The sequence below is a fragment of the Musca vetustissima genome, unplaced genomic scaffold (assembly GCF_032173495.1).
Source record: "Musca vetustissima isolate MV318-11 ecotype Yass unplaced genomic scaffold, APGP_CSIRO_Mvet_v1 utg15565, whole genome shotgun sequence".
In the NCBI taxonomy this organism is placed as follows: Eukaryota; Metazoa; Arthropoda; class Insecta; order Diptera; family Muscidae; genus Musca; species Musca vetustissima.
This window is the reverse complement of record NW_026888034.1, coordinates 62,080-87,515: the sequence shown is the minus strand read 5'-3', so window position 1 is coordinate 87,515 and position 25,436 is coordinate 62,080. Positions and strand designations below refer to the sequence as shown.

The window sequence follows — 25,436 nt, the reverse complement described above, 5'->3', positions numbered from 1 at the left end:
CAAACGGTTTTCGATGTTGTTGTACTGATCTGGTCATATAAGAAATTTACTTTATACAATAATAAAAGTAGTTTCATTATTTAATATTTCACAAGAGGTCAAAATGACCGATTTTAGGCAATATAGGTATAGCACATGTGAATGAAAGAGGGGAGGAAGCTGCTACTATGATTAATAAACGTAGTTCTATGTGGTACAAAAAGTCACCAAATTTTAAAAAACTGTGTCATAATATACACAATTGTTATTGTACTTGAAATTGAAAAAGGTCAAAATGACCGCCTTCGGCAATCTAGTGTTAAACATGCAATTTTTGTACGCAATCTGCTACAGCTCTTTAGTCTGGGTTTATAAGTGCAACTTTTGTAAGCAACTCTGGGGAGTTCTTAGAAGTGAGAGGTATAAAAAGTGACAAGCGGGAAGAAATTCAAAAGAGAATCGAAGAGAGCAGCAGCAGAGTTGCTTAAAGGGGTGCTCTAAAGGGGGGGGTTTCATTTCCCCTTTCCATAATTGTTTGAAAACGTATTTAAAATGGGGTTATAGCAGATAAAAATATTCTACAAAAATGTTTGCCATAGTGTTTTACTATAAGTCTCAGAGTAAAACAAAACTCAAAAATCATCCATTAACGTCAAAAATCTTAAAAATATGAGAACTTATTTTAGGGTTAAATCCGACCTTATTATAACCTCCACCATAGTATGGAGGGTATATTAATATTGTTTTTCCGTTTGTAACTCATCGAAATGATCATTTCCGACCCTATAAAGTATATATAGTATAAAATTCTATGACGATATTGCCATGCCCGTCTGTCTGTTGTAATCACTCTAGCGTCTAAACGAATTGAGATAGATCGCCAAAATGTTGCATAGAGTAGTCTTTTGTCTGCAGGCAGGTCAAGTTCGATGATGGGATTTATCGGTCCACGTTTAGGCATAGCTCCCATATAAGGGTACCCCCCAATTTTCGGTATTTTGAGGTTCTTTCAACTGAATTCGCTAAAATGTGGTACTATTGGGTAGCAAATCTCTCCACTAAAAATTATAAATATTGGTCCATATTTTCGGGTAGCCCCCATATAAGGGTACCTCCCAATTTCCAGTTTTTGGGGGGTTTGACCGGATTTTTTCACCGAATTGGCTGTAATTTTGTAATTTGAGTTCTTATTGGGTAGCAAATCTCTCCACAAAAAATTATACATATATGCAATTTTTTTCGGGTAGCCCCCATATAAGGGTACCCCAAATTTTCGATATTTTGAGGTTCATGAGCGCGTTTTTCAACCGAAAAAACCGACAAAACAACCGACAAAATTGGTATTTTGTAGTCGTATATGGTAACAAATCTCCCCACCAAAAATTATTAATATTCACCACTTTTTAAGGGTAGTCCCCAGATAACCCCATTTTTATACCCTTCACCACACTCTGGTACAGGGTATTATGTCTTTGTGCGTATGTTTGTAACAGGCAAAAATAATCGAGATAGACCCATGGTTCCTTTTGAGAAAATGCATAGAATCACTTTCTAAGTCGATTTATGCATGTCCGTCTGTCCGTCCGTCCATGTATTTTTGTAGGCAAAGTACAGGTCGCATATGATCCGAATTGGATGAAATTTGGCACAGCCCATTTGTTTGGCCCAAGGACGAACCCTATTGAAATTGGAGAAAATCGTTCGCCCGATTTTTGGTAAATGGTGCACCAAAGTCCCTGAAAATCATTAGATTTGCACGAATTTTATGTAAAAGCCGCATTTTCTGTAAATGCCCCACCAAAAGCCTCCTTTATCTTTCGATTTTTGTATAGCGTACTGAATTAAGTATAGAATGAAATGTGCAAAGTTTCGTGAAAATCGGTTCAGATTTACATACACCTCCTATATAAAGATCCATAGTTAGGCCGATTGACACAACGTACTGAAGTTAATATAAATTAATCACTGATAAGTTTCCTTGAAATCGGTTCAGATACAGACATATAGCTTCAGATATAGATTCCATATATAATTTCGACTTATTCGTGTTAATTGTACACCAAATTGATTGATTGTGTCAAGTTTTCTTTAAATCGATGTATAAAATTTAGCATAGGTTGTAGAATGACATGTGTAGGGATTGATGTTAGTCGGTTTAGAGATAGATAAAGATCACAATGTTCCTTCGAAAAGGCGAGAATATGCCCAAAGTGGTGAAGGGTATCATATAGTCGGTCCAGTCCGACTTTACTACTATCCTTACTGGTTTTTATTTGGTTCAAATATCTATGTAGATCACACATTTAGTTTCGCCCCATTCCATTTCAATGGTCCTCTAAAAATTATATGTCTGTTTTATTTACAGGGTATTGTATATATTAGCATCTCTTGTATGTATCCAAAGTAGTTAAGGGTATCATTTTGACTGTTAACAAAATATGTAGGTTCTGGAACGAATCATATAAACAATTTTTTTAATTATCAGCATTTCTTCACAATTTCTTGTTAAAAAAATGTCAAGCCATTTAGTTCCTTTGGCAGAAATTAGCAAACGATTATCGCAAAAATTAAATCCCTCCGTCTTGCGAAAACTACGACATGCCCATATAACTTTAGTTCAATTGCAGCAGAGGGCTATTTTGGAGAAGTACGGAGAATATGATTCCAATGGTCATATTGTGAAAAATAAAAACTATATTTCAACCCAAAATGCTGAATATTCTCCAAACCTGAATGATGACAGCGATGATTATTCATTGGGCGAAGAAGAATTTGAAAAGGTAACAATTGAATGTGAAAAAGTGTCTGAAGATGCCTGGTTAGGATATTTCAATGGCTATGAAATATTGAATAGGGATGAAAAACTCCATTTAAATGGAAACAAGCAATGTGTGGAACTTGGTCATAAAAATTGTGATATTGGTACCTTGGAAGAATACTTTCGTGCAGGTATTTGCTGCTTTTATGTGGATTTATTTTTGGGTAGCGAAATCGATAAACAAAAATTGATTTTCAATTTACGAAATTGTGAATTGAAGATATCTCAAGAATTGGGATTTCCGATGAATGTCAGTTTGTTTGCCATGTTAAGTCCTCGTTGTCAATATACAGGGATTTTCACAGAGCCAAATGATGTTTATAAAATGGAAAAGGGTGAACTACTCACCTTAACTACAGATCGTCAGTATTCTTTAAAAGGGAGCAAAACGAAGATCTACGTAAATGGACGTTTTCTAATTGATGAATGCCACTTGGGTGATTTTATTCTGATTGGCCCCACTCTTCAAGTTCGTATAATTTCCATTATCTCCGGGGATCTAAATTGTGAGGTAATGCAACCAGGTATATTGCATTCAAAATCTCCCGTACGTTTTCCTGGTAGATGCAATCGCAGTAGAGTTTCAGTTGAAGAAATTGAGGATATTACATTTGCCCGGGAAATGGGTATCAATGTATTGGTGTCCTACATACCGGGCACTGAATTATATTTGAAGGAGTTACAGGAGGTGCTACAACTTTTAGAATGTGATAATATGCGTCTTGGTTGCAGAGTGGTGTTAAATGAAATCCACAATAGTGAAGATGTACAATGGATAGTGGATGGTTATGATATGTTTGTTATGGAATTCACCATGGCTCCTAAACAAGAGGAATATCAAGGAACTGCATTACGACATGCTGCCACAGATTCTCAGATTTTGTACCTATCATCCGCAGCTAAAGATTTTATAAGGAATATCTACCAACAAAAGAAGGCCATAATTATGAATACCACGCTCATTGCAACAAATCAGCTTTTTGTGGATCCAAACAACTGGTATGAGATTTTCTATTATGCCGATAAATATATCATTAAAGATGATCAGGGTGGTCATGAATCATTTCGTTTTCATTTATTACAACGTGCTGTATTCCAACACATAATTCCATTGCTGTGGTCCTCCACACCGTTGTATTGTGATGAATCTCAAAGTGGCAGTGATAGTATTGCCAGGGCCTGTGTAGCATCATCGCTGGAATGTAATGCCGCAGCAATACTTATATGTGCCGTTTTACCTGATATGCCAATTAAACTTGCACACTTTCGTCCAAAAGTTCCAATTCATTTCATATCTCCAACAAAGTCATCTGCTGAGTTTGTGACTCTTTATCACAATGTAATATATCTTTATCAGAATATGGCGAGGAGACATCGTGAATTTGTGTTGAAGGGTTTTCTTTGTGGTCTGTCGTATTTACATTGCCGAAAACTTGTAACAGAAGGTCAAAATGTCATATTAATGTATAGCCATGACGAGTGTTCCGATTTACCAGATAAATATGTAATTTTTAAATTTAATAATGGAAATTTGTTGGAAAATTTAAATCAATTGTTATTCAAATAAATTAAATGTAAAAGGCGAACTCCACCTTGAGTAGACAACAAACTACCGTTTTTGGTGGATATGCTATACCCAATGGGCAAATACCCGGAAAATTGGTTAAATACCAAATTTTGGTAAGGTCATTTTTATCGATTGGCGACACTTTACAATCAAATTGGCTGTAATTTGGCACAGAGAGTTTCCTACGGGAAAATACTCGGTTTTTTTACCCACATGTTTAAAGTATTATAAAACTATCAATTTTGAATCGAGTTTATAACAGAGGAAATAGAGTGTTCTATTGGAGTTACCCAAATAAATACCCCCAAATGGATATTTACCCAGTAAATACCATCTCAAATCAAATTCAATACTTAGCATCCTTGCAGTAGTACCAAGTTGTAAATAGCTATCTTAAATATTGCGAGCAGTCTAGCTATAATTATTCTTCGATTGGATTGGCATTTGCTTATCTCCGACTCATGGTTATTACTATTTCTAAATTCGCCGCAGGTTGTGGCCCTCGCTAAGGACTGTGGAGACTTGCTATGCTTATGAATGACATATAGATGGCGACGTGCGAAATAAATGTTCACAGACCTTTTATAGTAAATTCGAAATGGTAGTGTATCAATGAACGGCATTATCCACATTGGTAAGTAATTGAATATCGGTTTTGCCTGTTTTCAGCAATTTGGGTAATAGATGGCGACCATTTCGCTGGATATCGGATATATTGTACAACCATCATAATGAAGCAAAATAATACAGAAGAGAATACGAATTAAAATAGATTAACTGACTGACTTAATGATTCATCAATGCCCAGACGAAGCTAAAATCTGATAAAACAATCTACAGGTCGCATTTATGATCTGAATTGGATGAGATGTGGCACTGTCCACTTATTTGGCTCAGAAACGAACCCTACTGGATTTAAAGAAATTCAGTTCTGATTTAGATATAACTCCCAATAGTTCACCGATGTCACATTTTTGTTCCGATTGAGGCAAAATTTGACACAGTGAGCTGAATGAGCTTATGTAAATGGTGCACCAATTTCTAGAATAATAAATCTATATAGTTTCGTCTGACTTTATGTAAATCGGTAACATCGTACAAATATCCCAAAGTTTGTGCGATTAAGACGAAATGTGGAATGTGTGTTAGGTTTCATTAAAATCGGTTAAGATTTAGGTATAGCTCCTATATATATTTTCGTCGTTTTGGTAAATGATAAATAAACAAAATAACCCGTATTTTTTCAATTTATTCGAAATTAAGAGAGATATACCAAATTGATCTGAAATTTTGTATAAATATCAGAATGGTATGTTTATGGATTAATTAAAATAGTTTCATAAAGTAATGGTGAAGGGTATCATATAGTAGGCACAGTCCTACTATTGATATTTACTTACAGGTTAGGAATTTTTATGAAAAAAGGCGTATTTTCGAGGCGAAGTAGCTTGATGGCTATATATAGTTGGTATTTTCATGGCAGACTATTTATGGTCACATAAATCTCCCTACAAATTTTATATATTTTGAATGCACACTTCTGATGGATGGTATGTCGATAACCTCTGATTTGTGTCTTGTTATGTGTTTTTGTTTAGTATATAAACACCTCTTTCATTTCCTATATCTATCTATATATATAAAAGAGTTGCGTTATAAGTGACTGACTGATCATCAAATTTGGGGTTTGGTGAGTAAGCGTGTTATTAGGCGGGCTTTTTGGAAATTCGTACTAAAAGGTACTAAAAAGTACTAAACTGTGGGAATTGTTAGACGTGAACGTCTGAAATTTGGTACATACCTTTGTCTATGACTATCGAAGTGGAATGTGTAATAATATTTTAAAATTTAGTTCTAAGAGGTACTAAAAAGTACTAAACATTATATTTGAACGGAATAGGTAGATTTACATATCTGAATCTTGGTATGCAGCTTAAACTAATCCAAATAGAATGATTTGCAAAAATAAGTACTAAAATGCTACTAAAAAGTACAAAAACTGTATAAAACTAGAAAGGTGGAACTCTGAAATTTAGTATGCAGGTTTGTGAATGATAAGCAAATTAGAATGTGTCAACAAATTTTGGAAATTAGTACTAAAGGTACTAAAATGTACTAAATATTATATTGAATGGAATCGATTGGGATAGATATCTAAAATTTGGTATATAGTCTAAGCTATTACAAAGAGAATGATGTGCAAAGTATTTTTTTTAAAAAATAGTACTAAAATTGTACTAAATAGTACTAAAAACTGTATTACGCTGGAACGGTTGGAACTACAACTCTGAAATTTGATATGCAGCTTTGTCAATGATAAACAAACCAGAATGTGCGTACACATTTTGGAAATAAGTACTAAAGGTACTAAAAAGTACTAAATATTATACTACGAGGAAACAGATAGGGATAGATATCTGAAATTTGGTATATAACCTAAGTTATTACAAATAGAATGACGAAAGTGAATATATTAAAACGTTTTAAAATATCTAAAAGTGAAATCTCGCATATAGCTTTACCTATTACAAATAAAACACTATGCAACAGTAACGACTACCCAACTGTAACACACGGAACAAATCAAATAACTATTTTAATATAAAAAGGCGGTTATATGGGGACCACGCCTAAAAAGGGGTGAATATTAATAATTTTTGGTGGGGAGATTTGTTACCATATACGACTACAAAATACCAATTTTCAGCGAATTCGGTTGAAAAACGCGCTCAAGAACCTCAAAATATCGAAAATTGGGGGTACCCTTATATGGAAGCTACCCGAAAAAATTGACCTATATTTATAATTTTTTGTGGAGAGATTTGCTACCCAATAAAAACACAAATTACTAAATTACAGCCAATTCGGTGAAAAAATCCGGTAAAAACCCCCAAAAACTGGAAATTGGGAGGTACCCTTATATGGGGGCTACCAGAAAAAGTGGACCTATATTTTGAATTTTTAGTGAGGAAATTTGGTACCCAATAAGTACCCAATGTACCAAATTTCAGCGAATTCGGTTGAAAACCGCGCCCAAGAACCCTAAAATACCGAAAATTGGGGGTACCCCTATATGGGGGCTTCCCGAAAAAAAAATTGACCTATATTTATAATTTTTAGTATATAGATTTGCTACCCAATAAGAACTCAAAGTACCGAATTTCAGCGAATTCGGTAGAAAATTGCGATCAAACCACCCAAAATACCACAAAATTGGGGGTACACTTGTATGGGGGCTATCCGAAAATATGGACCCATATTTAATTTTTAGTGGAGACATTTAGTACCCAATAAAAATTCAATGTATTAAATTTCAGCGAATTCAGTTGACTGACTTTATTCCGAAAAAAATTTTATTGTGTAAAGAAATTTTTTTAAAACTTATTTTTTAATATTTTTTATATTATTTACAATCATACAAAACGTTGTCTATTATTTGTTTTCGGTGGGAGGGCTCCCTTTTTGTAAAGTAAGAGCGCGGACAAAAAGTTCGAAACAGAGTAAGTGTTTACTCTAAGAGTGAAATCGACTGGAAACATAAAATTTATTTTTCCCGATTTGTGTGTTCGTTTGTGTTTCTAGAGTAGCTAACGGTTTTCGATGTTGTTGTACTGATCTGGTCATATAAGAAATTTACTTTATACAATAATAAAAGTAGTTTTATTATTTAATATTTCATAAGAGGTCAAAATGACCGATTTTAGGCAATATAGGTATAGCACATGTGAATACGGGGAATGAAAGAGGGGGAAGTATCTACTATGATTAAAAACGTAGTTCTATGTGGTACAAAAAGTCACCAAATTTTAAAAAGCTGTGTCATAATATACACAATTGTTATCGTACTTGAAATTGAAAAACGGAAAAACGGACCGCCTTCGGCAATCTAGTGTTAATATACCCACCATACTATGGTGCAGGGTATAAAAAACGTATCATGGTACTATTTACATTGGTCCTTCGGAGGGTTCGAGAAAATAGTACACTTTCAGAAAATATAAAAATAAGTAAGTTGTACTCGATTTAGTAGGATAGAGCATCTAGCATCTGATATTTTTTTAAAAAATTTAAGACATAAAACCTATAATTAAAATGTTTAAAATTTATATTTAATCCATAAGTTTATTGTGTATTTAAATAATTTTGTTTAACTATAAAAAGCTTGGCTAACAACGTAGCGGCCCTATGCTATTATACATATATTAGATATATATCTATGTTGTATTTACCTTTACCATTAACTTTGACAAATTTTCTATCAGTATTTCTCTTGTTAAAGTTTATGCAAAGTTCGAATCAATAACATATATTACACGACTACTCTTAGCTGTGACATATATCGGCCCCATCATTCTGAATAGAATATATCAGTTCGAAATTATATTTTTGCTTTAGAAAATTTTATAAGAGTACACAAACATATGCCAGATTACAACAATTCGTATTTTATGTAAGCCTCCAACACCAGCTACTTTTTATTGAAAATAGCAAACATCAGACATTTCCAAAACAGGTTCGTCGCAAGCGTCTGAATATTTTCTATTGATGACAACAAGAAATACAACCATTAAGTCAGTCGTTGCTGGTTGGCTGTGTCTATACTTATTTGCGTTTATTTGGACAGATGTTGGTTGAGAAAACCCCAATAACAACAATAAGAAAAATATCTTAAGTGCAAAGTAATCAAATGACAGTTGCAGATAAATTATGTATCAATTAAGACATAATATCTTCAACGAGTTTACCATTCAATCTACAACCATTTCCATTTATAATAACAATTGTGGTCGTCAAATTCTGGTCACGCAGTCCCAACGTCCGCCAGCCACAACATGTCAGTCACGAGTGTGGGCCACTCGATCAGATGAATAGATGATGTGCCGACAATAATATACCGATGACGCCATTAGCACATGAATGGACATCTCAACGAGTAAACACTTACACAGTTATGTACATTCGTACTACATGTAGGTCCTTGGCCATCAACAGATCGATCCATTATCACTGAATACCACTATGGTGTGTGTGTGTTCTAAGGTTACCATCAAAACGAAAACAAAGTTGAAACTAAGGCAGCCAAAGGCTATACATTTCATCATCGTCATAATCAACATCACCGTCGTTGCCTTTTGAACTTTTCATTAAAAGAACACAGAGCAGAGTTTCGGCACTTTTGTTTTGTTGTAAATTGAATTTCATGCCATTTTGGAGGATTTTTACCATTTGGATGATTTGCAAAATTTCTTTACCGCACAACAGTGCATATTCTTAATCGATAACCTTTAAGCGTTTTTTCTTGCTTGCCAACCAGATAGATTGATGCAGAGCGTTTGATGTGGAAAAATCTTAAAGCTTTAAGCAGAATAACTTACAATATCTTGTCATGCTCCAAATGCATACATTTGTTTTTCGAAACTTATGTTTATATTCTCCGCTACAATATGGAGGGTGTATTTCTTTTGTTGTTCCCCTTGCAACATCTCGAAATAAATAACGCATGGGCATTCAAAATATTTAAAATCGGTCGGAAGTCGGGGGTATATAAAAAATTTGACCTGCATAGTAAATCTCTGTCATGAAGTTGTTTATCATCTAGGAAATCGATAACGAATTTGGTTGAAACATTGGTCTAGGAGCCTCAAAATACCAATTATTGGCCAAGACCTAGAGATTTCGTATCCTTTAAAAACCCAAAATGCCTATTTATTTTCTTTTTTAAAATGAGAGCTATATCATTCATGGACCTACATTAGATTACATTTTTCTGCAAAAAAGTTTATTAAAATCGATAATTTGACATATTTTGGGCCGAAAATTATGCAGAAAAATTTGAACATAAGTTCATTATTAACCAGCGAGCGGAGCAGTATAGTCGGACGGGGCCGACCATATGATACCCTACACAACTTTCTGCGGTTCAAACTTTCTGCTGTTCTATATTCTGAGCTTGGGAAATATTTCGCGATATTTGCACTCTTGACCCACTAGAGGTCAACAAATATTACTAATATTCAGTACAGTCCCTCTAATTACATGTCCAGATTCCCTTCAACGTGGGTCGTTTTGTGATGTTCGGCTTTCAATTGTAGCCTGTATATCGACTCGAAAAATAAAACAAAAAATAAGTTTTCGGTCCACTTCATTCAACATTATTATCTGATCATCAGAGAAAATGACAGGCATTGCCCTTGACCATACCTGTATCCTCATGGACAATTTCAAAGCGATGAGCGCTATATTTCCGCCCTCTAGTGTGGTAATAATATCTGAGTACGTAAGCACCTGTAAATATTTAAGTGTAACTCCCACATCCGAGTACATACGACGATAAAATTGGTATCAATTTAAAGGTCAACCACTCCTCTTGGGTATACTATCAACTTCTCGGGTATATGCCCTTCAGGGGGTAAATCTATACGCCATAGGATACAAATTTTGTAATTTTACACACAAAAGTCAGGGTCCATTTGCCCCGCTAAATATTGACCGATCCTTACCAAAACAGGCATGCTTATTCTTTGGCCCGATCCCCTTCTTCATGCAAAAATTCGCGGTGTTTGGGCCATAATTGCGGCCTCTGGAGCGACCAAAAAAACCGACAAAAATAAAGTCTTTGGTCCATTTCATCCCCTAAATATTAACCGATCTTTTCCAAAAACAATAGGCGTCTTCATTGGCCAGAACCCATCCTACATCCAAAAGTTCGTGAAGATTGGTCCATAACTGTGGTCTGTATCGTGTTTACAAATTATAATGGACAGACGGACGGACACACATGTCTAGATCGACTCAGCTAGTCGAGATATGACGATCGGTATACTTAAAGGTGGGTCTAGGACCAATATTTCGCGGCGTTACAAACTTTTGGGGCTGCACAAAGCTATAATACCCTGACAACAAAGTTGTGTAGGGTATAATTACAGCTCCCATTAACGATAGAGATCACAATAGCTAGTAGAGCTTGCGCAAACATACCTACTACTCCTACAATAATTGTTATTGCAAATGGTATATGTAGTGATATAGCCCTACCAAACTTTATCGTCCAGTTTTCCTAACAAAGGGGCTGTAATTTTGCAATAACATTTTCTTCATAATTAGCATTATCCTTGATCCATCATCTTAGAACCAGGATGATCCCTGTACATTGATCATTAATAAATGCCATTGATATAACCTTAAGGATCCATCCTCGTTTTCTGTTTTTTGAAGATTTTTAACCAAGGTTGCAGAAAAATTGTTGATATAGATACATTTTTTGACTAGTTCCAATGTCCTGCCCAATTTTTGATTCTTTTTTTCTTACCTCGAAGGTTGGAAAACAGTATTGTAAAATCTTGTTGATACTGGTCCATGGTTTGGCTATATCGTTGTTCCAGAAAATGTTTAATATATCCCCTTACAAAGGTCCGCTAAATTTTCGCTATGTTGAAGTCCGTAGCTCAGTTTTCTAACAACCATATATACTTCCAAAAAATATCAGTATATGTCAATGTTTTGGCATATCCCCCATGTTAAAATTCCGGACCAGTTTTTGCGTTCTGAATGTTTTATCCGCACTTCCGGTAATTTGGCATATCAATTTCTTTGATATTGGAAACATTTTTTAGGAGAAAAGTTGATATAGGACCATGTTTATGTGTAACCCTTATATAGAGGTCCAGTTACATTTATTTTGAAGATTATAAACGGGCTATTCTACCGAAGTGGATGCGATTTACATTTCATATTCGTAGTGAATGGAATAATTCTTTGCATAAAATTTTCAATGTAAGTCCATTTTATGCTTGCTTAATTATTTAATTTTCGGTTTCTGTAATTCAGTATTTATTTTTATAAAGCATATAAATTTCGGACAAAGCAGGCCAAAATCTATAAAATGTGAAGGGTAAATTTTAACCGATATATACCATTACTTATCCACCACCGTCACCGTCAACATGGTCTTTGTTTTTGTTATTCTTAATCAAAATAGTAAACTGACTGACAGCCAAGCGTTTTCTTATATTTTTCATAGGCACATCCACAATGTCTACTTTGTTATTCTGACACTAAGAAATTTTCATTTGCCAAAAATGATGTGGTCGGTGGAGAGATTCTCACGTTTTCTTTGGCCAGAAAACATAAACAAAGAACCACTTAGAATGACCTACAAAGTAAGGCAAGCGTTACTTGAGGCATATCATGAAATTTATGAACGGCATAGTTATTTTGCTATTGAATCCTAAGGGTAGAACATTAAGAAGGTCGGTGGTATATGTAAATAACTATAAATAGATATAATATATAGAAAAACAATTATATACATTATTATTAAGCGACTAAAACATCAATTAGAAATATGAATTAATAATATCTAAAATGGGTGGGGGCATTTATGTGGAGATTAATATATTAAAAATTTTTGGCCAGTATATAATTTGCCTTTTAAAAATCGGAAATTGCGGTGAAAAACCTTTAAATGTGAGTGGTCTTTATGTCAAAACAAAGACTCATATTAGACAACTTTTGCAATTGGAAAAACCAGTAAAGAAAGTAGTAAAGTCGGACGGGGCCGACTATATGATACCCTTCACCAATTTGGGTATATTCAACAAATGGAAGCCTAACAGACGTCGCATTTTTGAAGGACCATTAATATGAAATTAAACAGGTCTTTCTGCAACCTATAAATTTTGGTCAGATATAGAGTTGCTTCTTACAATAGAACAACATTATGTAAATTAATTTAAAGCCAAATATTTAAATGTAAACCGATTTCATCGAAACTTGTCAAATGTTAGGTTACACTTTCTTTAGTATGTTTTGTGCATTCGGCCACATTTTGAGTTCTTTATTATATATAAAAACATATAGGGACAAAAATATATATGGGATCTATATCTAAATCTGATCCGATTTTTACGAAATTAAAAACACATATTTCTAGACTTAATTCAGTACGCCAAATTTGCATGCAAATCGAAGGATATATAGGGACTTTGGTGCACCATTTACAAAAAATCGGACGAAAATATATATGGGAGCTATATCTAAATCTGAACCGATTTTTATGCAATTTTACACACATCATTCTAGACCTAATTCATTACGCTGTGCCAAATTTCGTGCAAATCGAAAGATATATAGTGACCGGTTACATTAAATCGGACGAAAATATATATGGGAGCTATATCTAAATCTGAACCGATTTTTCATATAGGGTTCATTAGGGTTCGTCCTTGGGACAAACAAGTGACCTATGCCAAATTTCATCCAATTCGGATCATAAATGCGATCTGTACTTTGTTTACAATTTAACATGGACAGACAGACGGACGGACGGACATGCATAAATCGACTCAGAAAGTGATTCTATGCATATTCTCAAAAGGAACCATGTGTCTATCTCGTGTGGTGAAGGGTATAATAAGAATTTATATTCGTAATAAATAGGGTCTGGAAATTTAGGTAGACGTTGTGACAAAACATGGGCCTCTACAAAACATTTTTAATTTACCTTCTTTGAAACCGAAATTTTTATGTACTCCTATTCAGATGTGTTTTCAGGCTATGAGCTTCTAAGGGGCTCAAGGTCAAAGCAAAGACATATACAAGTACTTTTACCCACTGAAAATCCGAAATGACAAAATAAAACTGGATGGATGGTTGGAACCTTCAAAATGCCTAAAATAGAGCTGGGCCTTTAATATAGAACTAACAGGGACCTATATTGAAATTTTTCAAATATGAAGTTTTTTATCCTCTAATCCAAATAACCGCCACTTCTTTGCAGAAAATGTATTTAATACAAATAATTAAACTGAAGCGAGGGTTATGCCGAAACAGCTAAATATAACCTCTACAACTTATTGACTTAACCTGATATATTGATTTTCATAAACATTATCTAAAAAGGAATTGTTCACACCGCCCTTATATACACACAAACAATGCTCAATGATTAGATAATAAAAGTATGTTAAACATAAACATTTGTTATACGACTTATCAGACTCCAAACATTTTCCAAAGCAATCAGAACTTTCGAAAATGGACACGATTTTGTTAATCGTATTATTAGCCTTAATTACATTTGCACTTTATAGCCACTCTTCCAAGAGGCATATGCGAAAAGCCGTTCGAAATCTGGGAGGCCCATATAATATTCCCCTGTTGGGTGGCCTGCAATTGGCCTATGGTATAACTCCCAAAAGTAAGTGCAAGTTCACAATCACCAGTCACACAATTTTGCTTTATTAAATTAAAAACTATTTTTCAAGAAATTAATTAAATAACTATTTTTTATATATGTATATTTCCCACAGATGTTTTTGACAAGCCAACGGAGCTGAGAAAAATTATAACTCCGGCATTTTATTTTAAAATCTTGGAAGAATTTTCGGAGGTGCTTCAACAACGGTCGGAAATATTGGTCGACTGTTTGGCCTCAAAGGCGAATGGTGAAATGGCGTTTGATATTTATCCTCTGGTGTGTTCAGCTACCTTGGATATTATTGTCGAAACAGCTATGGGCACTAAGGTGGGGGCACAGACTGGTGGTACTAAGCGTTATACTCAAGCAGTTACAGAGTAAGTGACCTATATTGAACATATTCTGGAAGGATGTATTAGAATCTCTATGGGCCCGAAATGCAAAAACAAAGTTTCGTTTAAATCGGTTCAGATTTAGATATAGTTGCCATATATACTTTCGTCCGACTTTAAGTAAGTGGTACGTAAGTGGTACCAAAAATGGTCGATTGCCACAAAATTTTGTAAAACTTATTGGTGTAAGTAGAGCTTTACGTGAATCGGTTAAGTATTATATAGCTGCCATATAAATATTAGTTAGATTTTTGGTTAAGGATGCGTAAAAACCCTACACAATTGTGCGATTGTGTGTACTACAAGTGTGAAGAGTATAATATAGTTGGTCCAATCCGACTTTACTGGTTATTATACCCTTCACCAAACTGTGGTACAGGGTATTATGTCTTTGTGCATATGTTTGTAACAGGCAAAAGGAAACGAAATAGACACATGGTTCCTTTTGAGAATATGCATAGAATCACTTTCTGAGTCGATTTATGCATGACCGTCCGTCTGTAAATGTTAAATTATAAACAAAATACAGGTCGCATTTATGATCCGATTTGGATGAAATTTGGCACAAGTCAATTATTTGGCCCAAGGACGAACCCTATTGAAATTGGCGAAAATGGGTTCATATTTAGATATAGCTCCCATATATATATTTTCGTCCGATATAGGCACCAAATTCCCTATATATCATTCGATTTGCATGAAGTTTGGCATAATGTACTAAATTAGGTCCAGAATGATGTGTGCTAAGTTTCGTGAAAATCGGTTCAGATTTAGATATGTAATGGTGCACCGATTTTATGTAAATGGTGCACCAAAGTCCCTCTATATCTTTTGATTTTTACGAAATTTGGCAGAGGGTACTGAATTAGGCCCAGAATGATGTGTGCTAAGTTTCGTGAAAATCGGTTCAGATATAAATATAGCTCCCATATATATTTTTGTCCTATTTTATGTAAATGGTGCACCAAAGTCCCTATATATCTTTTGGTTTGCACGCAATTTGGTATAACGTGTTGAATTGAGTCTAGAGTTACATATGTTAAGTTTCGTGAAAATCGCTTCAGATTTAGATATAGCTCCCATACACATTTTCGTCCGATTTTATGTAAATGGTGTACCGAAGTCCCTATATATCTTTCGATTTTCACGAAATTTGGCCATGCGTACTAAATTAATTTTAAGAGTGATGTGTGTTAAGTTCCGAGAAAATCGGTTCAGATTTAAATATAGCTCCCATATATATTTTCCTCCGATTTAATGTAAATGGTGTACCAAAATCCCTATATATCTTTCGATTTTCACGAAATTTGACATGATGTACTAAATTAAGTCTAGAATGATGATGAACCTGAAAATCGGTTCAGATTCTGATATAGCTCATATATATATATATATATATATATTTTCGTCCGATTGAATGTAAATGTTCCACCAAAATCCCTATATATCTTTCGATTTCCAGAAAATTTGGCATAGTGTACTGAATTGAGTCTAGAATGGGGTGTGTTTAGTTTCGAGAATATCAGTTCAGATTTAGATATAGGTGTCACATATTAATACTTTCCTTACTGGTTATTATAAGATTTAGAATGCCGACCGTGAAATTTCGTAAATGTAATGAAAATATATGGGTCAAACTGAATTTTGGATGCAGTTTCGGTTCTGAGCAAAGGTGACACTTTTAGTATAATCGCTTGACTACACGAAAAAGGGAACCTGGTGTTGCAAGTGGAATTACCAATTTAATATTCAGTGCACCTTGTAATTAAGGACTATGGACTTCGTTCGAAAATTAGCATAATTGGAGACCTTTAAGAAACACTATCAGCTATATCTTCAAGAGTCATTGAGATTTTCATTTGAAATTTTAATGAAACATTCTTTAGAAGAAATGTGTTCGTATTAAATAAAAAATATATATTTGTTTAAACCGAGAATGGGTGTTCCCTTTTACCAACCGAACTGGACTACATATCACCATTTCCATTATCACCGCCAAAGAGGCATACCAGCCGTTAAAATTGTCTAACTCTTCCCTACCTATTCCTTTTCAGAATGACAAATATGTTGGGCTGGAGATTTTTACAGGTCCACTTAAAGAACGAAGTTATTTTCTCAATTTTACATTCGCTTAAGAAATTGCAGTCAATGAAAAATTTACGCATAATGTATGAGTTCACACACAATGTAATTAAGGAAAGGCGTAACACCTTGGAAGCTTCGGTGAAAAAATCGCCCACCCAAACTATTGAGGACATTGATCTCAGTGACATTGGTACTAGGAAAAGAATGGCATTGTTAGATGTTCTACTGCAGTCCACTACAGATGGCGAATCCTTAACCGATGAAGATATCCACAGCGACGGCTCTTAGCTGTTCGCTCTATCTATTGGCCAGACATCGAAGGGTACAGAATAAACTTTTGAAAGAAATTCAAGAAGTAATTGCAGATGAACCATTAACATTGGGGAAATTAAATGAACTAAAATACATGGAGTGTGTTATCAAGGAATCAATGCGTCTATATCCACCCATACCCATTATTGCGCGGGAAATTAAAGAAGATTTTAAATACTACCAGCTGGCTCCGAACTGGTAATTGGTAACTACGTTATGGCCAAAGACAGTGAATGTTGAACAGCCCGCAAAGATGAATAGCTTCCAATTTACCCCTTTTAGTGCTGGCCCACGTAATTGTATTGATCAAAAATTTGCCATATACGAAATGAAGGTAGTTTTAGTTACCATTTTACGGGCATATGAACTGCTACCGTTTGGTCAGCCAATTGATCCCGTTTTGGGTATTGTATTACGTTCCAGCACTGGTATGCAATTGGGCCTAAAAAAAAGAAAGTAATTTGCTATGCGATAATAATATATAAATAAAAAAAGATTATTGATTATTGTTGTTAACTATTTTATTATTGTTGTTATTTTATTATCACCACCATTCAATTGCTTAATAAACCAGCTGATTGAATATGTTTTCTGATTAGAATCGAATTTCAAGAGGCAAAGGAAAAAAGAAGAAGTTCATTGGAATCTATATCAATTAGCACGCTTAGTTTTTATTAGCTTTGTTAAACAACAACTAAAGGTCATTTAAGAAATGCTATCTGAGAGTATTTTTATTATGGTATATATTTTATGTTTGGTATTCTGTTTGCAACAGCTAGACATATTCAACATTCATTTTAATGACGTGTGCCTCATAATTTTTTTTAAGATTGAGTTCTAACATTTTGCACATACATTGTTACAATTCTTATGATGTCCGGTATTAAAAATGTGTTACATCGTTCTTCTTTTTGGTTTATCTGCCATAAACGAAACCCATATTTCCGTATTTTGGAAACGTTGTCTAAATTGGAAGCAATTTCAGATCTCACTGATTAGCAAACCTCGAGCAAATCGAAAGATATATAGGGACTTTGGTGTACCGTTAACATTAAATCGGACGAAAATATATATGGGAGCTATATCTAAATCTGAACCAATTTTCAGGATACTTAGCACACATCATTCTTGACCTAATTCATTACGCTGCGCCAAATTTCGTGCAAATCGAAAGATATATAGGATCTTTGGTGCACCATTTACATTAAATCGGACTAAAATAGATATGGGAGTTATATCTAAATTTGAACCGATTTTCAGGAAACTTAACACACATCATTCTAGACCTAATTCATTACGCTGAGCCAAATTCCGTTCAAATCGAATGATATATAGGGACTTTGGTTCACCATTTACATCAAATCGGACGGAAATATATATACGAGCTATATCTAAATCTGAACCGATTTTTCCCAATTTCAAAAGGGTCCGTCCTTGTGCCAAATATGTGACCTATGCCAAATTTCATCCTGTACTTTGTTCACAAAAATACATGGACGGACATATATATATATATATGCATCTTCAAGGTTTCGAAGACATTAGCCGGCTATAATTTTTCACTTTTGAATCTTGTAGGAGATTAACTTAATTGGTCCATTTTTTGACGTAGCCCCTATTTAAATGTTTTGGTATTATGAATGTATTTACTGAATCTTCCATTGCTCCATATAGTACCTTTGCTCTATATAGTTCCTTTACTCCATACAGTTCCATCTCCTACATAGTTCCTTTGAATCTCTCTCTCTCTCTCTCTTTCATAGTTTTTTTTTTTTTTTTGTTTTTTGCTCATTGATTTGTTAATAAATGCAAAAATTGAAAATTGTGCAAAAATGAAAAAAAATAAAATGAAACTACCGAATTCAACTGCAGGATGATAAGCACAAAATACTTTTTTTATAAATAAATAAAAAATATTTAAAACAAAAAAATAAAATTTAACTATTAACACAATTTGAAATACCATCGAATGAATAATATGGGAATAAAGGAAAAAAGGAAAAGAAAGAAGAACGAGATCAGAAAAATTAACAATATTAATTAAAGAGCTGGAACTAGTTCCGATAGTTCCTTTCTCGGAATAGCTCTAATGAACTAGTTCGTTCCGGAACTACCCAACCCTAGAAAAAAATCTCTGCAGACAATTTTCGGTATTTACTTTTCCTACTTCCTACTGACTATAATTTGACACCACATGAGATATTGAAAAATAAAATTGGATCAAATTCTGTTAATAGGGAGATTACTTACTCAATGAAAATCCAAAATATAAAATTACAGATAATTTGGGTAGAAATAAAATACCTAAATTTTTGTTGTGGCGTTAAAGGGGCTTAACCTAAAAATTAGACCTATAGCCTTTGCAGGATAGTTTTCTAGCATATCGGCTACCAAAATACCAGATTTGACAGTTTTTATATGAATTCATCATTTTCGAATATTAATGTTTATGTGTTTTAAAAGAAATATTTTTTGTGTAAATAAATAGATTTGTTATTTCTGGACATAATCACTTTATGAAACAAAGCCGTTGCCTCGTAATGGACTTCGCCCATAAAAACAGTAGCAAAATAATTACATTAAAGTAAATCTAATTAAAAATCCAATAATTATAAAAAAATAAGAAACTTAAATGCAAAAAGTTTTCAAAGTTGTCCCCTCTCAAGTATATCAATAATAAATTGTAGAGCCCCATTTAAATCGAGCGAGCCGTATTGGCTTTTGACAAACGCCTTCTTTTCGATTAGATAGATTATCGCTTGTTTTGTTTGTGGGCAGAGATTAAGTTGGTTGTGCCGGCTTTCTATATTCATAGAAAACAACAACCGTGAACTATTAGTATAACACAAGTGAACGCCAAATAATGAGCACAGTTATTTTAGTCGTGGCCCTAACATTATTTGTGTTGGCCTATTTAAGCCATGCATCGACGAAACGTAAACGCGAAGCTGTTAAAAATCTAAATGGACCACCAACTGTTCCGATTTTGGGCTCTGTACTTTTAGCATATCAAATTAATCCAGAAAGTATGAAATAAAAAACAAGAAGAAGCATTTTATATTAATTGACAAATAACACTTTTTTACAAATTTCTAGATTTCTTTGACAAATCTTATGAATTTGGCACGAAATATGGCCTCGTGCACAAAATGTGGGCAATGAATCGTTTGGTCGTTGCCAGTGCGGATGCCGAAGTCAATGAACAGGTGTTGACCAGTTTAACCCACATCAGTAAACATCGTTTGTATGGGGTGTTGCACGGATGGCTCGGCAATGGTCTGTTAACCAGTGATGGTCGCAAATGGCATACACGTCGTCGGATTATTACACCGACATTTCATTTTAAAATTCTCGAGGAATTTCTGGAGATATTTGATCAGCAGTCGGATGTTTTGGTGAAGTGTTTGTCGGAAAAGGCTGATGGTTGTACAGCATTCGATGTTTATCCCTTTGTGTGTGCCGCCACATTGGATATTATTGCCGAAACGGCTATGGGTACTAAGGTGATGGCCCAAACTGGCGGTACAAAGCAGTATACAAGAGCTGTTGAAGAGTGAGTAAACAATATGTAAACATGTGGGATGGGAACTTCGATATAGAAAAACCAGTAAGGAAAGCACTAAAGTCGGACGGGCCGACTGTATGATACCCTTCACCACTTTGGGTATATTCAACAGATGAATCCTAATTCATTACGCTGTGCCAAATTTCGTGCAAACCGAAAGATATTAAGGGACTTTGGTACACCATTTACCTTATATCGGACGAAAATATATATGGAAGTTGTATCTAAATCTGAACCGATTTTCAGGGAACTTAACACAAATCATTCTAGGCCTAATTCATTACGCTGTACCAATTTTCGTGCAAATCGAATGATATATAGGGACTTACATAAAATCGGAGGAAAATATATATGGGAGCTATATCTAAATCTGAACCGATTTTTACGAAACTTAGCACACATCATTCTAGACTCAATTCAATACGCTGTGCCAAATTTCGTGCAAATCGAAGGATATATGGGGACTTTGGTGAACCATTTACATTAAATCGGACGAAAATATATATGGGAGCTATATCTAAATCTGGACCGATTTTCAGGAAACTTACAACACATCATTCTAGACCTATTTCATTACGCTGTGCCAAATTTCGTGCAAATCGAGAGATATATATGGACTTTATTGTACCTTTTACATTAAATCGGACGAAAATATATGTGGGAGCTATATCTAAATCTGAACCGATTTTTCCCAATTTCAATAGGGTTCCTCCTTGGGCCAAACAAGTCATCTATGCCAAATTTCATCCAAATCGGATCATAAATGCGACCTGTACTTTGTTCAGAAAAATACATGGACGGACAGACGGGCGGACATGCGTAAATCGACTCAAAATGTGATTCTATGCATATTCTCAAAAGGAACCATGTTTCCTTTTGCTTGTTACAAACATATGCACAAAGACATAGTACCCTGTTCCACAGTGTGGTGAAGGGTATAATTAAGCGGCGCCTCTGTATGCACTTACAAAAATTGGCCTATATTGAACATTTTAAAAACTGAAAATACTGATATTTGGGCGGAATTTTTGTATCTGTATGGATAATTTTCAGCCTCAAAACCTTGAAACTCCAAATTAAGGTGTTTTCAGTCGGTCTAAATACTAAAAATTGGTCGAAATCTTTATATGGGAGTTATATAAAAATATGGACCTCCAAAATCCCGAAATGTCAAATTAGAGCTCTTTTGATTGAAAATGCGTCTTAACACCTCTAATAACGAAAATTGTGTGGAAACTTTATATGGGTGATATGTTATTACATTATCCCGAAAAGTTAATTTTCAACCACTTCGGATTGGATAAAAACTTTAAAACTTGAAAAAAATGTGCAGTCTTTTCGTTTCATAAATTGGATGATAAATGTGGCTAAAAACCAAAAAATAAGGAAAATCGGGCGAGACCTGTGCATGGGGACTGTGTCAAAACATAGACCTATATCAAAATTTCTTAATATATATTTTTACCCTGGAATGTCAAATTACAAGCAAAATGCGGCTATTAAGTTAAAAATAGCGAAATATTAAAAATAGACCTTTTTCGAATATTTTCCGAAAAAAATATTTTTCAAAAGTTCTGGACCCTGAATATTTGCCTTACAACGTTCATACTTGTTGTATTTCAGAATGACCCGGATGATGGCATGGCGTTTTCTACGATTTCATCTACATAACGACATAGTATTCAGCATATTTCATCCATTTAAAAAATTACAAATGATGAAAAACTTACGGATTATGCATGAGTTTACGGATAAGGTAATCAAAGAACGACGCGATACATTGGAGGCTTCAATGAAAAGTGCAAGCAAAAAGTCCACAGATGATCAGGAGAACCATGATATCGGGACCAAAAAACGTATGGCTCTATTGGATGTACTGTTGCAGTCTTCAATAGAAGGTGAACCACTCAGCAATGAGGATATTCGTGAAGAAGTTGATACGTTTATGTTTGAGGGTCATGATACAACAGCTACAGCACTTAGCTGTACACTGTATTTATTGGCTCGTCATCCAGAGGTACAGGAAAAACTTTTGGACGAAATTCATAATGTCTTTGGAAAGGACAATCTCAAACCATTTTCTCTAATGTCACTCAACGAATTGAAATATATGGAATGTGTCATAAAGGAATCTCTGCGTCTGTTTCCGCCGGTGCCAATTATTGCACGTGAAATTAAAGAAGACTTCAGATATAGTAAGTAATTGAAATTCGATTTATTTAAAAGGCATATGAAATTATAAAAATATATCTATTCCAGAGCACTCCAAACTGGGCGAGGGTGTCATACCCGCTGGCACAGAACTCGTCATTGGCATATATAAAATGTCACGAGATGCATTTACATTTGAAAATCCCACACAATTTACGCCTGAACGCCATATGAAACCTTTGGGGAAAAGTTTTGATTATTTGCCATTTAGTGCGGGGCCACGGAATTGTATTGGTCAAAAATTTGCCATGTATGAAATGAAAGTAACACTGGCGCACATTATTCGCGAATATGAGTTATTACCCCTAGGCGAGGATATTAAAGTGTTCTTGGGTATTGTTTTACGTTCAAAAACCGGTATGCAACTGGGTCTGAGGAGAAGAACGAAATGATATGGTTTTGAATGAATAAATTATTGTGATAATAAATAAATAATTAAATGTTATTAAAACTAATTTTATATTTGGTTTGTTTAAAAAATATACTGTGTAGTATAGAGTCTTGTAAATTGAATGAAGTATATGCCGTTATCAGGTATGGGTGTATTTACAAAATAGATAGATTGGAAAAGGTACAGTTCATTTATTATTATATCTTATAAATGTCAGAAACTCATACGTTGACTACGTCATTGTAAATTTACTGCCAGTAGGTGTTTGGGAAAATAACAATATAATAAAGAGGACTTCCCCCTTCTCGATATCAAATTTTCAACAGGCTGACAAATGGACGTGCATTACATTGAAGACTTGTAACATTGTATATAAGTACGTGAAGACTTAAAGGATAATAAAATGAATTAACATATATATATTTTTTTTGTAACTAAAGAAAATCTTTCTTTTCGTGTGAGGACATGATTTCCGATCATTGATTTGTCCGATTCCAAAAATTCCGATGACACTTAAAAGAATACATGTATGGCTTTGCTATAACCATCGCACAAAAATTAACAAAATGGTGGATATTTAAAATTAAATTTTTATAAAATTAGATATTTTTGGCACAAAACAAAATAAAAACCAGTAAGGAAAGTAGTAAAGTCGGACGGAGCCGAGTATATGATACCCTTCACCACTTTGGGTAAATACAAGAGATACTCATATGTACAATATCCTGAAGAAATGACGAAATTAAATGTGTAGACTACATAGATATTTGAACTAATTTAAAACAACCTATACACATACAATTCTGAAACATATGTTAGTCGAACGGACTTGGGTTCTTTGGTGTAACATTTGTATGAAATCGTGCGCAATTGTGTATGGGAGCTGTATGTACAGCTGAACGTATATGAGCAACCACTTGGTATGCTGCAGCATAGTGTGCTGTTCACAATATAACTCGATCGGAGAAACGGTTATTATTTGGTGCAACATTTGCACGAACTCACACGATAATATAAAGCGTATATATCAACATATGCACACATTAATCCAATAAAGGTTATTCTAGATTTAATTTGTTTAAATCGAAGGAAAATATATATGAGAGCTATATTTAAAACTGAACCAATTTTCCCGAAACTTAAGGAAACTTAACACACATCATCCTGGACTCAATTCAGTACACCATACCAAATTTCGTGAAAATCGAAATTTATATAAGGACTTTGGTACACAATTTTCATTAAATCGGACGAATATATATATGGGAGCTATATCTAAATCTGAACCGATTTTCAGGAAACTTAACACACATCATTGTAGACCTAAAGCGGTACGCTATGCCAAATTTCGTGCAAATCGAAAGCTATTTATATATGGGAGCTATTTCTAAATCTGAACCGATTGTTCCCAATTTCAATAGGGTTCGTCTTTGGGCCAAATGAATGAGCTGTGCCAAATTTCATCCAATTCGAATAATAAATGCGATCTGTACTTTGTTCACAATTTAACATGGACAGATAGACAGACGGACGGACATGCATAAATCGACTTAGAAAGTGATTCTATGCATATTCTTAAAAGGAACCATGTGTATATCTCGTTTCCTTTTGCCTGTTACAAACATATCCACAAAAACATAATACCCTGTACCACAGTGTGTTGAAGGGTATAAAAATAAGAAAGATCTTGACTGATTGAATTTATTCTATTTCTATACTCGAGAGATACGTACATACCAAAATTTGGAACAGTGACCACCATTCTTAAAAAACATTTGACACAATAATTCGGGTTTATCTTCACGAGTTTGAAAAATACATTCTTGAAGTAGTACAGTTTTGAATTTAATAGAACGCAATAATTAAATTTTTTGAAACCGACAATGGGGTCGTCTTAAGTATTCTTAGGTTGGAAAAC

The 25,436-nt window shown here is 34.3% G+C and overlaps 3 protein-coding genes across 3 annotated transcripts; all 3 read left to right on the top strand.

Annotated features, from left to right (window-relative positions):
* Nucleotides 1–2,492: 2,492 nt before the first annotated feature.
* Nucleotides 2,493–4,352, top strand: LOC133335868 (uncharacterized; the record flags this gene model as incomplete). The annotated part of the gene is made up of 1 exon (XM_061544160.1): nucleotides 2,493–4,352. A coding segment is annotated over exon 1 (1,860 nt), but the record flags the coding sequence as incomplete, so codon positions are not given.
* Nucleotides 4,353–14,474: 10,122 nt separating this feature from the next.
* Nucleotides 14,475–17,327, top strand: LOC133335867 (cytochrome P450 4d8-like). The gene is made up of 3 exons (XM_061544158.1): nucleotides 14,475–14,562; nucleotides 14,675–14,939; nucleotides 17,009–17,327. The coding sequence occupies exons 1-3, from the start codon at nucleotides 14,475–14,477 to the stop codon at nucleotides 17,325–17,327; spliced, it is 672 nt and encodes a 223-aa protein (XP_061400142.1).
* A 118-nt stretch (nucleotides 17,328–17,445) lies between these two features.
* LOC133335866 (cytochrome P450 4d8-like) lies at nucleotides 17,446–23,519 on the top strand. Its single transcript, XM_061544157.1, has 6 exons — nucleotides 17,446–17,549; nucleotides 17,634–17,807; nucleotides 20,271–20,377; nucleotides 20,448–20,904; nucleotides 22,540–23,111; nucleotides 23,176–23,519. Exons 1-6 carry the CDS (start codon nucleotides 17,446–17,448, stop codon nucleotides 23,517–23,519), a joined length of 1,758 nt encoding a protein of 585 aa, XP_061400141.1.
* The last annotated feature ends 1,917 nt before the right edge of the window (nucleotides 23,520–25,436 follow it).